The sequence below is a fragment of the Arvicanthis niloticus genome, chromosome 20 (assembly GCF_011762505.2).
Source record: "Arvicanthis niloticus isolate mArvNil1 chromosome 20, mArvNil1.pat.X, whole genome shotgun sequence".
NCBI classification, from domain to species: domain Eukaryota; kingdom Metazoa; phylum Chordata; class Mammalia; order Rodentia; family Muridae; genus Arvicanthis; species Arvicanthis niloticus.
The window spans coordinates 9,076,420-9,092,297 of NC_047677.1; the positions used below are offsets into that span (position 1 = coordinate 9,076,420).

The window sequence follows — 15,878 nt, forward strand, 5'->3', positions numbered from 1 at the left end:
TAGTATATAAAATATGAGCAGATAATTTTGTGTTTTGTGTTTCATCTTAAAATATGTAATCATAAAATATAAAAGAAAAGTACCCCTAAACAGCAGTAAATTTGGCAAAAATTCTAAAGTTTCTGTTATAGTTTCTTATAACTAATGTTTTATAGAGAAAGTAGTAATCTTATTATGTAACACATTCCTCTTCTTTCTCCCTCTCTTTCTTCCCCTTTCTGTGTGTGTCTCTCTTATTTATACATATATTTACAACATTTTAACTGTATTCTAACACATCTATAATTGTTCTCTTTATTTTATAGGTGGTATATTTGAATATGTGGAATCTGGCCCCATGGGAGCTGAAGAACTTGCATTCAGATTTGCTGTGAACACAATCAACAGGAACAGGACTCTGCTACCCAATACCACTTTAACGTACGATACTCAGAAGATCAATCTCTATGACAGTTTTGAAGCATCTAAGAAAGGTGATTAATAGCTATATAGTATGATTTCTATATTTCAGATATCTAGCTGTACTTAAGAAAGTTCTTGATTCTTTTATGTTGTCAATAAATTATAAAGGACATTTATGTGAAAGAAATTGTCTTTAATATCTACATCTATTTTATTAGAAAAAATGTTGCTTTTATAAAGTTTCATTACCTTTTATTTAAACAATTCAATTTTAAGTGAAATTAAATTTGTGTTAGACAAATTGTTTTTCTACATTGTTCTACTTTCATTGTTATTAAAGTTTTAACCAATTAACTAAAATAAATGACAAAAGAATTGCCTGTTTGTCCAGTGGACTCAGGTTAAATTCTTAGCAGCCATATGACAATGAATAATTATCTGTAACTCTAGTTCTGGGGCATTATGTGTCAGCCTTCTGGCTTGTAAGGACACTGCATAGACATGGTACAGAGATACAAGCACTGACAAAACACCAATATACATTAAATAAAAACATTAAAGCAATCTAAAGAAGAACCATTACCCAGGCATGTATTATGCCTACGGTAGTATCAATAGTGACTGTGTTTACATAGTGCTATATAGGTGATTTTTTTGTATTTATGTAGATTTTATTGTAGGAGGACAGGTCCTACCTTTGGCGTAGTTAGCATTTATGTAGGAGACATTGCCTTCTTACTATAAATTCACTTAAGAGTAGACTAACACAGCATTTGTTGTCATCATATTTTTAAAACAATATTTACTTTTCTGTGATGCTAATATTGTTTTAATAGTTACCTGATATTGATAGAAACATATGCAATTATTTGTAGATCTACTTTGAGAAAGCTATCTTCCAAGCTTATTAATATTAATGGTGGTTGATAAGGTACAATGCTTCTCAAGATAGAAGACTTTATTTTCCCAAATGCTAATCTGTGTTTCTCAAAGTCATATTCTGCTTGCCCTTTGAATTCATATTTTTGAGAATTTTAGTTTCCACATTTCAGATCCATGTCATGGTGATTAAAGGTTTACAAGCCTGGAGGGAAAAGGTTAGAGTTGACTGTAAAATGTTCTGTTTGTCACAACAAATGCAAACTAAGTCATTAAATTCAAGACATGTACATTTGGTTAGTAATCTAGCTCATGATATTTCTATTAAGGAAGAAGAAACTCTGATGCTAATGAAAACATTCAGAGTGAAAGATAAGGAAAGAGGAAAATATAGATAAAATACTAATAGATTTCTTAATGGTGACTTCAAAGGCTCAGTGTAGAAATATAGATTCAAATTTTCCTGACAAAAAAACAGAATACTATTGACTGATGCCCTAGCAAAATCCTTAGGTAATAAAGTCTTGTGGTTTATAAGTCAATTTCCTGATTAAGCATCTATGAAAGCCTATTAGGAGTCTAACCTAGAGATAGGAAAACACAAATCAGCAACTTTCTTTGCAACATGGAAAAGGGAGAAACGCTATCATTTCTATCTTGTTTATTGAGTTATTATTGCTTATGACATGAAGAATTAAGCAAAGGAACTGAGATACCAAATGATATTTTGATCTTACAGAGTCTCTACCAATGTCCAAAATCATCATGATAGTAAAGATGAACTTTAAAATAGTTATCAACTGAGACATTTAAAAATAATTTAAATATTTTTATATGGCAAGATGTTAAATTTTAGAGTTTTTTCCAATGCTTTTTCTTAGTTATTTCATATAAGCTGTATTGGTTGAATTAGCCATTTTGTAATAAACTGAAAATATTTAAATAATTTTATATGGCAAGATGTTAAATTTTAGAGTTTTTTTCCAATGCTTTTTCTTAGTTATTTCATATAAGCTGTATTGACTGAATTAACTATTTTGTAATAAAGTGAAAATATTTAGTCATAAGTTTATGAGACCTTGATCCTAGAAAATGACCTAGCTACTATTAGCTGAGAGTCAACTACTATTAGCTGGGAGTGAGAGAAACAGATTTCCCCCAGGAAGATAATATCAATTGGTTATTCCATATCAAATGGTCAGCCCAGAAGACATTTATAAATGAATGCTTTGATGTCTTAGAATTAAGTTATTAATTGATTCATACAGTATTTTTAAGTGACTCCTGTTTAGCTAAGCAGGTGTCACAAGAATATTATTCTACATAACATTGAAATTAAGATAAGGCCAGCCTGGTTAGCAAATTAAATCCCATGCACAAACAAACAAATGAAAAAAGACACATCTGTGTTATTTAAAACACAGAATTATTCCAGGTATTTGCATCTTTTCTTGTCTTTTGATTTTTTCAGGCAAGACATCAGTTTCAAAATATATGAATTAAAACCCATTTCGAGTGATATTTCAGAATTGGCTGTATACTTATTTGGAATTCTGATTATTATTTAGAAAATAACAATCAGTATGTTTAGATTTAACTTTCTTACATCATATTGAATTCTTAAAGGAAACAGCAAGTGTTTCTAAGAACTAAATTCTTAACTAATTTTAAATGTCTGTGCTTAGGTAATCATACATCACATACTTTATGCTAAAAATTTCTTCAATTTTTTTTCGTTCTTCCACCCGTTGACATTATTTATAGAATTATTTAAAATTTTGTTCCCAGAAAATTGGCGGAATTAACTTTCTTGTAATAAACTGAAAGTATTTAGTACATAATGATGCAATATAGTCAACCTAGGAAAGCTGAATGAGAAAGAAACATCTTCCCCATGGAAAAGCACAACTGGTTATTATATATAAATGGTCAACCTAGCAAACATCCATACAAGTAACAGTCTATAGACAGTCTATAGACAAAGCAGGTTTTACTTATGTATTTGGGAATATATACAAATATACAGACCAACAATTAAAGAAAAAGAGGCAATGCATTTGAAAGCAAGCAACAGAAACGGAACATGGCATAGGGCTCTGAGGGAGCAAAGGGAATGGAGAAATGCAGATTTTACTAAGGAAGAAAAGTCTTTTATTTCTTAATTATTTTTATTGGTTATTCTATTTACATTTCAAATGTTACCCCCTTCCTGGTTTCCCTTTCACAAACCTCAGTATCCCATCCTCTGCCTTCTATGAAGGTGATCCCCCACCCCCACCCACTTCTGCCTCACAGGCCTAGCATTCCCCTACGTTGGGCATCTAGCCTCCACAGGACCAAGGGCCACCCCTCCCATTGAGACCAGATAAGGCAGTCTTCTGCTACATAAACAGCTAGAGCCATGGGCCCATTCATGTGTACTGTCTGGTTGGTGGTTTAGTCCCTGGGAGCTCTGAGTAGGGTGGTCTGGTTGGTTGACATTGTTGTTCTTCCTATGATGTTGTAAACCCCTTCAGATCCTTCAGTCCTTCCCCTGACTCCTCCATTGGGGTCCCCATGGAGGACCAGAATCTTCAGTCAGAAGATTGGCTTCAAGCATCTGCATCTGTATTGGTTAGGCTCTGGCAGTCTCTCAGGGGACAGCTATACTAGGCTCCTCTCAATAGCTGCTTCTTGCCATCAGCAAGTGTCTGGGTTTGGTGTCTGCAGATGGGATGGATCCCTAGGTGGGGCAGTCATTCTCTGGATGGCCTTTCCTTCAGTCTCTGCTTTACTCCTTGTCCCTAAATGTTCTTTAGACAGGAGCAATTCTGGGTTAATATTTTTGAGATGGGATCGTTATCATCAAGACATGTATGAGATTTAGTAGCAACCCATGCATTCCTTCCCTCTTTATTGACAGACTGCTTTTTTTTTTCCTTTCAGCTTGTGATCAGCTGTCTCTTGGGGTGGCTGCTATCTTCGGCCCTTCACACAGTTCATCAGCAAATGCTGTGCAGTCCATCTGCAATGCTCTGGGCGTTCCTCACATACAGACCCGCTGGAAGCACCAGGTGTCAGACAACAAGGATTCCTTCTATGTTAGTCTCTACCCAGACTTCTCTTCCCTCAGCCGTGCCATCTTGGATTTGGTGCAGTTTTTTAAGTGGAAAACTGTCACAGTTGTGTACGACGACAGCACTGGTAAGAGCAGCAGCCTCTGTGGCTGACTCCTACACAATTTTTCTCGAGCACATTCCAAGTTATTTCTGTTCTTTTTGTGGTTTGTCTTCTTTTATTAGTTTAATTTTGTTGTTGTTTATTAATTATTATTGTTGTTGTTTTATTATCATCACTATGTGAAGAGACTGAAAGACATTTGGCGCCAAATATCAACACTTGTTTCACACATCCAGAAAAATAACAGCCTAATCACATACATTTTCTCTATATTTATAAAATAAGCATCAGAAGATTGAAGCATGCATTAAAAAAAGTGATAATAGGAATATCATGTTATCATATTTAAATAATCTTGCTAAAGAGTGGTTTTCAACAGCAAAGTCTTGTTACTGTCAGTAAACAAGAAATTTACAATTTTGACATAGACTATTGTTTTATGCAAATAATATATGTATATAGCAAGTAATAAAATCCATAGGTTTAAGTAGTATGCTGAAATTCAAACTTTTTTTCTAAACACTGAACAAATGACAGCATTAAATATTCAACCTTTGGGGAACTACTTTTGTGTAGATAGATACAACTTAGAAACTTTAAAATATAGACTTAGAAATAAAATTGTATGAAATTACATTAAATTAAATTCATCTCACTGCCTTAGACTATTTTAATAAATGTTTGATCCACAGTGGTTGTCTATATTGAATTGTTTTAATGATTGTTAATTGTGGTTGGATGTTATCATGAATTATTAATTTTAAACACGTTTCAGAAATATAAGAAAGTAAACAGTAAAATAAAACTTGTAGTTTTCTGCTGACAATTATTTTGGCGAGGTAAATATTATGTTTATCATGTAATTTATTTCATTTAAGGATATTTTTCAGTATTCTAAATATTGTTCTAAATTAGAATGCAAAACATTTTATTTTAAGCCTTTTCACTATTCCCTCAAATTTACATTGAGATTGAAATTCATTTGAATTTAAATTCTCTCCAAATATGGCAGGAACATGCTTTGTTCCCACTCACTTTGTATGCTGGCAATGAACAAAACTTTGTGTAGAAATTTTCCCTTTTATAATGAAATTATCAATGCAAATGGAAAGATAGAAACTCTACTAAGAGAACAAAGAGTTTCAAGCTTGTACAAACAATAAAAATAGTTTTAAATATATTTCTACTGAGTTAAGAAAGTGCTGGTCTCAATAGAAGCTAATAATCTTATTATATTGGTGAAAAATATAAAAGTATTTTTATAAATTTAGTTTTTACATTTAGCAATAAAATCTTTAAAATCATACATATTTTTATATGGGTCTTTGAACTTAAATTAGACTTTTCAAGGATTGTTCCTCCCAAATTATTTTCTTTATATAATTGGGAAAGTTTCCCCTAGAAAGCTGTGTCTTAACAGCTTTCCTGAGTTTAAATAATGTGTAATACCCAAGGAATCTTCAGATACAAATTAATTCAATAGATTAATGTATTTTTGTCAATAGATGGCCAATACACAAATATATAACATGGATCTCGTCATGTCATCATTCTCTCTTAAAGAAATTTGAGCATATGTTGTCTAAACAACATGCATACTTATTTTTACATATATGCCCACATATATATATGTGATTGCATGCTTTATTTTGTATTCATTATTTTCATACCATTTAGAAAAAAATAAACAAAAGATTGAAGTATGTATAGACATACCATATTTCTTCACTATAACATATGAAAATCTTCATTCATGCATGCACATACTGATAGAGTAAACATACAAACAATAGGATTTGTAACCAGTTCATATCACAATTAGTACAGAAAATATTCTATGCAATTTTGTTTCTAAACTATAGTTAATATTCTAAATATTTTTATCACCAGTACAATTTTAAATAAACAAATACACACACACACACACACACACACACACACACACACACACACAGTCAATTACATTTAAACACTACTTTTGGAGACCTTGACCTCAAATTAAGCTTATTAAAAACATTTCAAATTTCTTTTTAAAGCTTTATACATGGGCATGGTAATGTCTCTTTGCTATATTCAAGCATGTACATTGGTAATATTACTACTATTTTGAGGTCAGCCTAGTCTACATAGCAAGTTCAAGGCTAGTCTGTGATTCAGAGTGAAACCTTGTCTCAATATTCACCTACTTTCCCTAAAACAAGATACTTTATCATTTTATTATTTTGAAAGTTACATAGACATTTAAGAATTAATTGATTTTGTATATAATATATCGATACTAAAGAATATATAAATTTACAAAGCAAGCATATCTTAAAGCCTAAAGATTAAACAATTATTGATTATGTATATTCTATTTTATGCAACATTTAAGCCAACATGTATTGATTAGGCACCTGCTGGTGAGAATCAGATATTTTAATGGTAATCATATGCCAGTAGAGGGGACCTTTGTGCTTCCAAGACACATTTATAAACATTTGATTATTCACAATCTTGTATTATTATTAATTAGCAAATTACATTAATAAGTGAATATTTTTATCTTTTTGAAGTTTAAATTTTTACTTTTGAGAACTTGGTTATCATTGTTTTATATAATATAAGTGACTTGTGGGTAAACAGTAAAATCTTTTTGAAATGCATTCCTGAGTACATAAAATTTTGTTCCATGTAATTTGATATTTTAAATTATCACCAATCCATTGGTTGTTGTTTTTTGTTTGCTTGTTTGTTTGTTTTAATGTGAATTACCCAAGCAGAGTAGATTACAATTTGAAGTTGTGGGAAAAAGTACAATTATAATAAAGACTGTGGACTGAAAGTGGCTCCTACAATCATGCTAGTCAAGTTAATTAGCATTGACTTGACTGTGGACTATGCATCAATTGTTTACTCAAGGAGAGACATGAGCCATTTTTATTTGCATGTTCCCTTTTCCAGATTTACTTATTACATATGCTATCACGTATTTATATTCATTTATACTTTGTTTTATTGTCTAGTTTGATACATGATATTTTCATCCACTCCTTGCTCCCACACCCTAACAGATGGAAGTTAGATGAAATGTATTTGTGGACTAAGAGAACTTCTTAAAATCATGTTATCGAGAGCTATTTGTTTTTTATGATAATTAGCATTTGTTGTTGTCCTGGATGAATGCTTTTAAACACCACAAAAGTCTGTTATAGCTCTGAATGGTGTCCAAAAATGATGGAAAGGAATTGGCTTCAGAAACAAAGCTGTTTCTGTCAGTCATTTTGGAACATATTATTCATTTTAAATATAAACTGAAAATAAACTGGATAGCTGTCAGCTTGTAAGCAATTCCAGGATAAGTTGTGAATATTTGCTTTAAAATTCCTGTGTTTCATCTTTGTTTATAGATCAGCAGTCCATTAACAAAGAACTCTGGGATGATAAGCAGAAATCTAGGATTTTGTCCCAGTCTTGCAGCTAAATTACTGGAAAACATTGGAAAAGAAAGTAAGGGGAAAGAAATGATTACAAATGAGCTATCATAAATTAGATTTTTTTCCACATTACTTTCATAGATTACTTTTTTCAAACTTCCAAAACAATTTATTGAGTTGCAAAGAAAACAGGCTTTCACATTGTCAGGCCAGCTTTCTACCTGGGCCCTCTACTCAACAGAAGCCTTAGAAACATAAATATCTCCCTCAATTCATTCCTTACTTGGGATTCACAATTAAGTCCCAATTGCCAATTCTTTACCCTTTGATGTAAAAAATACAAAACAAACAAACAAAGAACCCTGTTATCTTTCAGGTCAAAATATGCATCATCCTTCAGGGTTTTTGTTACTAACTTTATGTAATATCAGCACTTAGGTTATATTTACTTAAATTCTGCTTGATTTCTTCCTTAATAACTTTTTGGGTCTAAAATGGAGCCAAAATATTTAAAGAAGTCTTGTAAATAAATTTGTTTCTGAATTTTTCCCACGATATTTGAGTTTAAATATTTAACTTACTTTTGTACAATGGAAGCATTAAACTTTTTTCAGCTGCTAAACATAGTTTTGTGTTCACAAGGAAAGCAAAAATTCTAGGCCACTCCTGATTTTGGGCTACACATACCCAAATGTGTGTGAACATTTTCACAGAATATCTGACTTTAAGCCCCAAATAAAGACTTCCTTGGTTCTCTTTTCCATATCCAAATTGTTCTTCCAATCTATCCCACTAGCGCTAGGTAACAGTCACTCTGTGCTGATTTTCCTGGCTCTGTTTATTCTGAATAAAGTCTTTTTCTAAGCAGAATAGACTCTAAAGCTGTTCATTTTATCATAAGCTTCTAAACTATCTTAGTTCATGAGAGCATCTTATTGATAATTTTGCTATATGATATTGTATAATTGCCTAGGGGAAAATTGAACTTCAATGAGACAGATAATTTGCCCAAAGTTAAATTCAGTCAGTAACCTTGAAATACTTATTAAGTATTATTAATTCAAGAAAATTTGGATAAACATAATATCTTCTATTATTTCTAAAGAAACTAGTGTAAATTGCATTTCATTTATTCAATTTATAATCAAACATATTACTTTCAAACAATCATATATATGATCATATATATATATATATATATATATATCCCATTTTTTGTAAATCACTGGGGCAAAGGTCAAAAGATTATGAATAAAACTTTGCTCCCAAGAACTGAGGCAAAGGGCAGGAAAAAGACTCAATAACCACAGTACATTTTTAGTGCAACAAGATAAGAGAATGGCAAGAAAAAGAAATATTTACTATGGCTCCTGAGAGAAGCTTAGAGCTCCTTGAGAAGGGCAGAGGAGATTCTGCAATTCTGATTGAGTTCTTCCTTACTAATGGAGTAATGTAAAGTAGAAGTATCTCAATTGGAAATAAAACTGCTAGGTGTCATGTAAATATAAGGATGCCCAAGGAAGCCAGGTTGTTAGGAATCGCAGGTAATTCACTGTGAGACATTATCAGGGGGAAGAATCATGAAGAAAATTACATGTAAAAGGCTAACAAAGATGGATCACCAAGAGCTTCTGATGTTCAAATTCATGGTGTAAGAAAGACCAGAGTTCTATTAGTGAGTGGGCAGTCACTCGTTAGCAGAACTGTGGTCTTTCTTAATACCATGAATCTACCGCACTCTGAATAGTGACCATTCTTTTTGTCTTATTATACTTAATTAACATGAGAATAACTAAAGGGGTGAATTTAAATTTGCATAGTTTGGAATTAAAATTCAGTCCCTATTTTCGAATTTTAAATAATGAACAGTTTAAGTTTTAATTCATTTTTATGATGTAGCATATAGTTTCTGGTATCCCGCTCTAAGCTCTATTTGAACCTTGCTACCAGCCACCACCCTGGTTCCCTTGGATCTGAAGATGAAAGACACACACATATAGCTCATTTTTAACCTCGCTTATGACTCAATGGCTGGGCTTTTCTACGCCTCCAGCACCTAGCGTGCATTTTCCTTTATCTCTTGCTCAAAACCCTACATCTGCCCTTAGCTTAGTTGTGTTTCTAATCTCCTGCTTGGGAAAGTGGCCAATGGCCACTCCACCTGAGATCTTACATGCCTGATGACTTGGCCACTCCACCTGAGATCTCACATGGCTGGTGACTCTCTCTCCAAAACAAGGTAAATCCCTTTCTTTCTCCTGCTTTTCTTACCCTGCCTGCAGGAACCTGCAAGTCCCACCTCTTAGGTTCAAACCATTAGTCATTGGCATCTTTATTGATCAATCAAGAACCAATTGGAGAACAGGACCTTTGGTGTTCACATGCAGATTCTCAATCAAAGCATCAGAACCATTCTCTTCTTTATGATACAATCAAAATGTGAGAAAGGAGCCCAAGAACTTTGTATTAAGCAAAAGACAATAGCATTTTCGTATTAATTTGGGTGTAGTATGTTTATACATAATTTTAGGTACTTTTAGAGTGAGTTTGATAAAATAAATAGTCAAAGAATGATTTTTATTTTATCTAAATGTATATTTAAATTGGATACACTATAATAAAGAGACTCAATAGGGTAAGTTAATTTAAAATATATATATTCCTGGAAGATACTAATTTTGAATAATATTGAATTTTTTTGTATTGTGCAACAAAGAACCAAATAATTTTAAGGAGTAGGGTAATTTAGGTCTAAGATGATTATAAGTTATACATTTTAAATACAAAGCTGCACTTGCTGTATTCTATAATTGCAAATACAAATACAATTAGCACTTACAAGTTAAACCTAATTATTTGGATATAGTTGATTACAAAATCTTACATAATACTGTTTCCATAGTTGGTTATGTTTGAACTTGGGTTTATTTTTTAATCCCAATTTTAAATACATGAAATTACTTACAATATTATTTCTTAGAGTGTGAATACAAGGTACTATTGTAAATGTATTTATAGAACAAATTCTTTAAGTTTTTTAGTCTTTCTAAAAAATACCATTCTGTAAGAAAAAAATTAAAATCTCTTATCTATAATAAAGATACTTTGGTATAAAGAACAAAAGTATTATAGAAAGTCTCAGTGATGAGTAATTTTTACCTTAGTTGTAGAAAACAAAGATACTGTAAGTGCTAATAATTCCAGTGAGGGTAGCCAGACATTCTTTGTTTCTATAAACCAAAGCTTTCCCAAATTTAATCACACTTGCGAAACACATGATGGCTTCTTACCCTGGCCTCTTGTCCTGGTTTGTTTCTCTCTCTGTGAAGCCCAATGGTAAAAAAATGAGCTTTAATGATCTCACTGATGTACCTGATAGGGTGTTTACATGGTTAAGTATAAAAATGAAAAATTCTGCTTGGCCTAGATTCCATCACTCTCTCCTCCTTATTTCCTGCAATTTATACCCATTACATTATCATGCTCTTTTTGTCTATTTTCTCAGAAAACCAGTTCCATTACCAAAACTCTGATATAAACTCTATTGGGTTTCTATAGTTACCTGCTACATATATACCATGTTTTAAACAGCAAGTAGTTTAGTCATCAGCAGGCAAGGCCAGAGAAGGGAAATGGTGTGGCTTTGCCATGTTATTCATGTATAGTGATCTTTTCCCCTCCAAGTTGAGGCTGCATCATATAGCAGAAGAGAGCCAATAGCACTTAGAATTGTAGCACAGAACCTGTATCATATATCTACCATTTAGTGCATAAATGTGTCATCATTAAAATCCCAAGCAAAGCCTGACCACTCAGAAACAGAGAGATTCTCTATGGATCTCCTCCATGGAGATCCTCCAGAAAGATTCCTATTGTTCAGACAGTTGTTGGGGGCCAACTTTTAGCAGAAAGCGGCTATCAGCTTTGCAGCCATCTTGAGCCATATACCCAGACACGAGATTTGGATTACAATAGCCTACAACAGCTGAGCACACTCTGATAATCTTGGTTTAGATACCTTGAGATTAAAGGTGCGTGAGATTAAAGGTGTGTGACTTAAGAGTATGACTTAGAAGTATAGAGATCAGAGTTAGAGACAAGACCTAAGGGCATGATTAAAGGTGTAACTTAGAAGCGTGGCTTAGAAGTAAGACATATAAAAGGCAGAGACAGAACCAGACATTAGACGAATCAGACACATCAGACATTAGGTAGAGTCTGCCCTCACCCTCGCTCTTGCTGAACCCCGACCCGCAGACCGGAGCAGCAGCTTGGGCTGGGATACAGTGGCCGCCCAAATGTGGGTTGGCCCGGGCCTCAACATTTTGCCTGGGCTGCGACGTTTTTGGCCGCCCCAACGTGGGGCTAGTGTGGACCCCAACAGATAGTTGTGTGGCTAATATTGTTAGCAGAAATCTATATCTTCAACAACTTATCCCAGTCACTAGTAATGATAACATATTGCAAGTGACTTTGATCCTGAATGTACATCTAGAGTATCCCGTAGCTTTATAGTTTTGTCTTAGAATCCAGACACAGTCTGTTGGTGGACAGAGGTAAAGGCCATACCTAGTATATGCCCACTATAGCCTACAGAACTTGGCTCCAAGGTGGCATCCAAAAGGTACAGCTTCTAGGCCAGGATTTTGAATGAAAAATGCTTATGTGGGGAGATGGCATCACTAACAAATATGAATAATTCCTGTAGAACATGGTAGTGTTGTCATAGTTGGTCTGACTTGTTTGTTTCTATATAATGATAGACTGGTTTCAAGAAGTAGACAGTATCACACCCAGAAACTATGACATGGTAGTGACTTCATTTACACAAATATTGATATTTTTGTCTACTCAGTCATAAGGGTGACTAGTATGAATATTATCTCAGTCCTGAGAATAGTATCAGATAACTCAGAGTGAAGCCCTCAGTCTTCATTGCTGTGCCTTTATGAGAAAAAAAACCTCATTCTCTTTAGACTCTTACCATCTGCTCTTTAAATGTTTATATTGTTTGACGATTTATTTCTAGTATTATTGATGTCTCACTTAATTCCTTTCTCTCTATAAAATACCTCATGTAAGTTTTACCTCTTTTCATCTCCACGTGATACAGACTCACAACGCTATCTCTGATGACAAACTTCATGCAGCTTGTTCTAAGTTTATCAATAATCCACAGGCACGTGTAAGCCAACGTACAAAACTAGCCTTTCAGCACCACAAAATTTGTACTTTCCTTGAATTTCCCTATTCATCTAGTTGTCTCAGCTTGATTCTTATAACTTCAACTTTATAACAATTCACCATTGATTCTTATGTCTTCTCAAATGCCTCTGATTATTTACAGAATTACTTCTTTTTTTCATATCCATTGTCTGTTGTTGATGATCTTATCACTGAGCATTTGAATCATCCCTACCTACCACCTGATGTTTCTCTCTGACTCAAATCACATTTATGCCCAGTTTTTATTCATTTTATTTATTTATTTGTTTACTTATTTTTAGAAATGTGTTCTGCAACATAAGTTTTCCAACTTCTATCATTCTCAACCTGACTTTTGCTTCTCTGGTGATTTTTCTTTCAACACTGCATTGTGACACTCTTTGAAATAATTGTCCTTCATGATACCTTGTGGTGTTGCTTGAGCATAGGATATCTCAAAGCATGTCATCATAGTGATACATTTCCTCCAACAGGCTACACCTCCTAATAGTGCCAGTCTTTATGAGCCAAGCACATGAAAATATGGAGGCCATACTTATTCAAACTGTTACACACATCTATCACATGGAGTCTAGTTTCTAACACATACATACATCTATATGTGTTAGAATGTGGAATATATAATATATATTCTACAATACCCAGTGTGACAGTGATAAGCTCTGTAACGAAGAAGAAAGTAACAGAGGCATATAGAAAATGAAAGAAAAATATCTCACAAGACACAGGGAAACTTAGGATGTTTATTCTAGAATAAACTTAAAGATTTTATAAAGGAGAAGCTTCAAAAATAGGAGGTAGTAAAGCATAGCTGAGGAGGAAAGAAAACAAGAAGTTTTAGATGATGAAGTTTTTATTTTACTTAGAACTTTGGGGAAACACAGATTTCTGTGGGATATTTTGTGATATGCACTACTTTTTTGAAAAATTGAAATTAGATTCTTTTCTAATATAAATCATCCCAACTACAGTTTTACCCTTCTTCTCACCTCTTTCCCTCTCTCCTGGGCCATCTCCCTCAATTTTTCTTCAGGAAATAGAAGGCCTCTAAGAGGAAAAGAAAAACACAACAAAGCAAGATACAATAAAACATGACAAAAGCCCACATATAAAGGCTGGACAAGGCAATCAAATAGGAAGAAAGGAGTATCAATGGCAGGCAAAAGAGTCAGAGACACACACATTCCTACTGTTCAGAGACTCACAAAACTACCAAACTACCAGACACAACATACAAAAAGGACCTGGTGCAGAGCCATTCAGGCTCTATGCTTGCTACTTCAATCTCTGTGAACCCATATGAACCCTGTTTAGCTGATTCAGTGGGCAATGATCCTCTTGTGTCTCCATCTGATCTGACACCTACAATCTTTCCTTCTCCTGAGGTCTGATGGGATGGGTCCAATGCATACCTCCAATTTAGACTCAATATTTGCATAAAATTTGACTGTAGATATCTGTACCTGCTTTAATCTGCTGCCTAAGGAAGCTTCTCTAATGACAACAGGACAAGGCACTACTTTATGAGTATAGCAGAATATCATTCAAAATTATTTCATTGATTTTTTTATAGATATGTATAGTGATAATTTTGGATTTTGGTTTCTTTTAAAACACACAGAAATAGTGTAAGAATGTGGTTTTGTTTTAATTCTAGGTGTTGGATATAAGGCTGCTTCAAATTGTCCACTTCAGCTGACTCTTACTTGCCTCATGTTCTAACAGGGGCATGATTTAGCCAGTTGAAGATAGTTTTTAATTGTGTGACATTTGGAATTCTGGGAATTTTGCAGAAGGTATATAATGGTAACCTGTGAAATGGTGTGGGTTGTTGGTTGGTTGTTGTTGGTTGATGTTGGCTGTGGTTGTTCATGGTTGGTTGTTGTTGGTCTCAGATTGTTAAGTAGTCATGTGTAAAGAAGAAACAACAAGAAAAAATTAGATATCCTGACAGTGAAGATCAAACTTGTCCCATGGAAATTGATACTCCTAATCACCAAGAAGTAGTCTAACAATAATGTAGCCCCCCTTCAAGCCCCTGATGTTATTCAGGGATCTCTTTCTTTTCCTCTGTCTCTTTTTTTCTTTTCTCTTGTCTAGTACTAGGAGGCTAAAATCATGGACAACCATTGGGGGAGAACGGTAGAAGAAAGAAGAACCCACAAATTAGCCAAAGACAAGCTATAGATATATTATTATGTAGATTGCTTTATTATCTTGGTATTTCTTTAAATATAACTAAGTGCAAAAAAAGAAGTTTATTTTTATATTGGTATAGTGGCATGGTAATGGTAATGCCACACATATCTCATCTTAAGAACTTGATAGTTTATTTTTTTAGAGTGTGGTTTCAAATGATGAAAATAATACATCCATCTCTATAAGATGTAATCAGTAATGTATTGAATATTTGAGCATAAATTAATGGACTATATATCATAAACTTTAATAAAAGATTAATCAAACTGAAAAATACAGTTAACATGTGTTCTTCTAAAATAGTCATTATTTTGTATTCTGGAGCATACTTTGTGCAAAATTGTATTATATATAGAAAAAACATAATAGTCTAATAATTGGAGATTTAGTGGAGGCAAAAATAGTTAGAAATCTAAAAATGGGTTAATTGTCCATCATTAATTGAGAGTTATCCAAAACTATTTAAACTTTTATCTAACATACAGTAAGTATACTTATCTAATTGAGAATACTAGCATATCTTGTATCTCAAACATGTTCCATTTTATATAACTATATTCAAGTAATTTCTTCTTTAACTGTTTTACAACAAGTTAC

The 15,878-nt window shown here is 33.3% G+C and overlaps 1 protein-coding gene across 5 annotated transcripts in view; it reads left to right on the forward strand.

The window, feature by feature from the left end:
* Positions 1 to 15,878, forward strand: part of Grik2 (glutamate ionotropic receptor kainate type subunit 2) — a 630,456-nt gene that overhangs the window by 216,772 nt on the left and 397,806 nt on the right. For all 5 annotated transcript variants that reach the window (XM_034524652.2, XM_076917171.1, XM_076917172.1 and 2 more), the window contains exons 3-4: positions 306 to 473; positions 4,207 to 4,464. In XM_034524652.2, the coding sequence (XP_034380543.1) occupies positions 306 to 473; positions 4,207 to 4,464 (426 nt within the window). The remainder of the gene's footprint in view (positions 1 to 305; positions 474 to 4,206; positions 4,465 to 15,878) is intronic.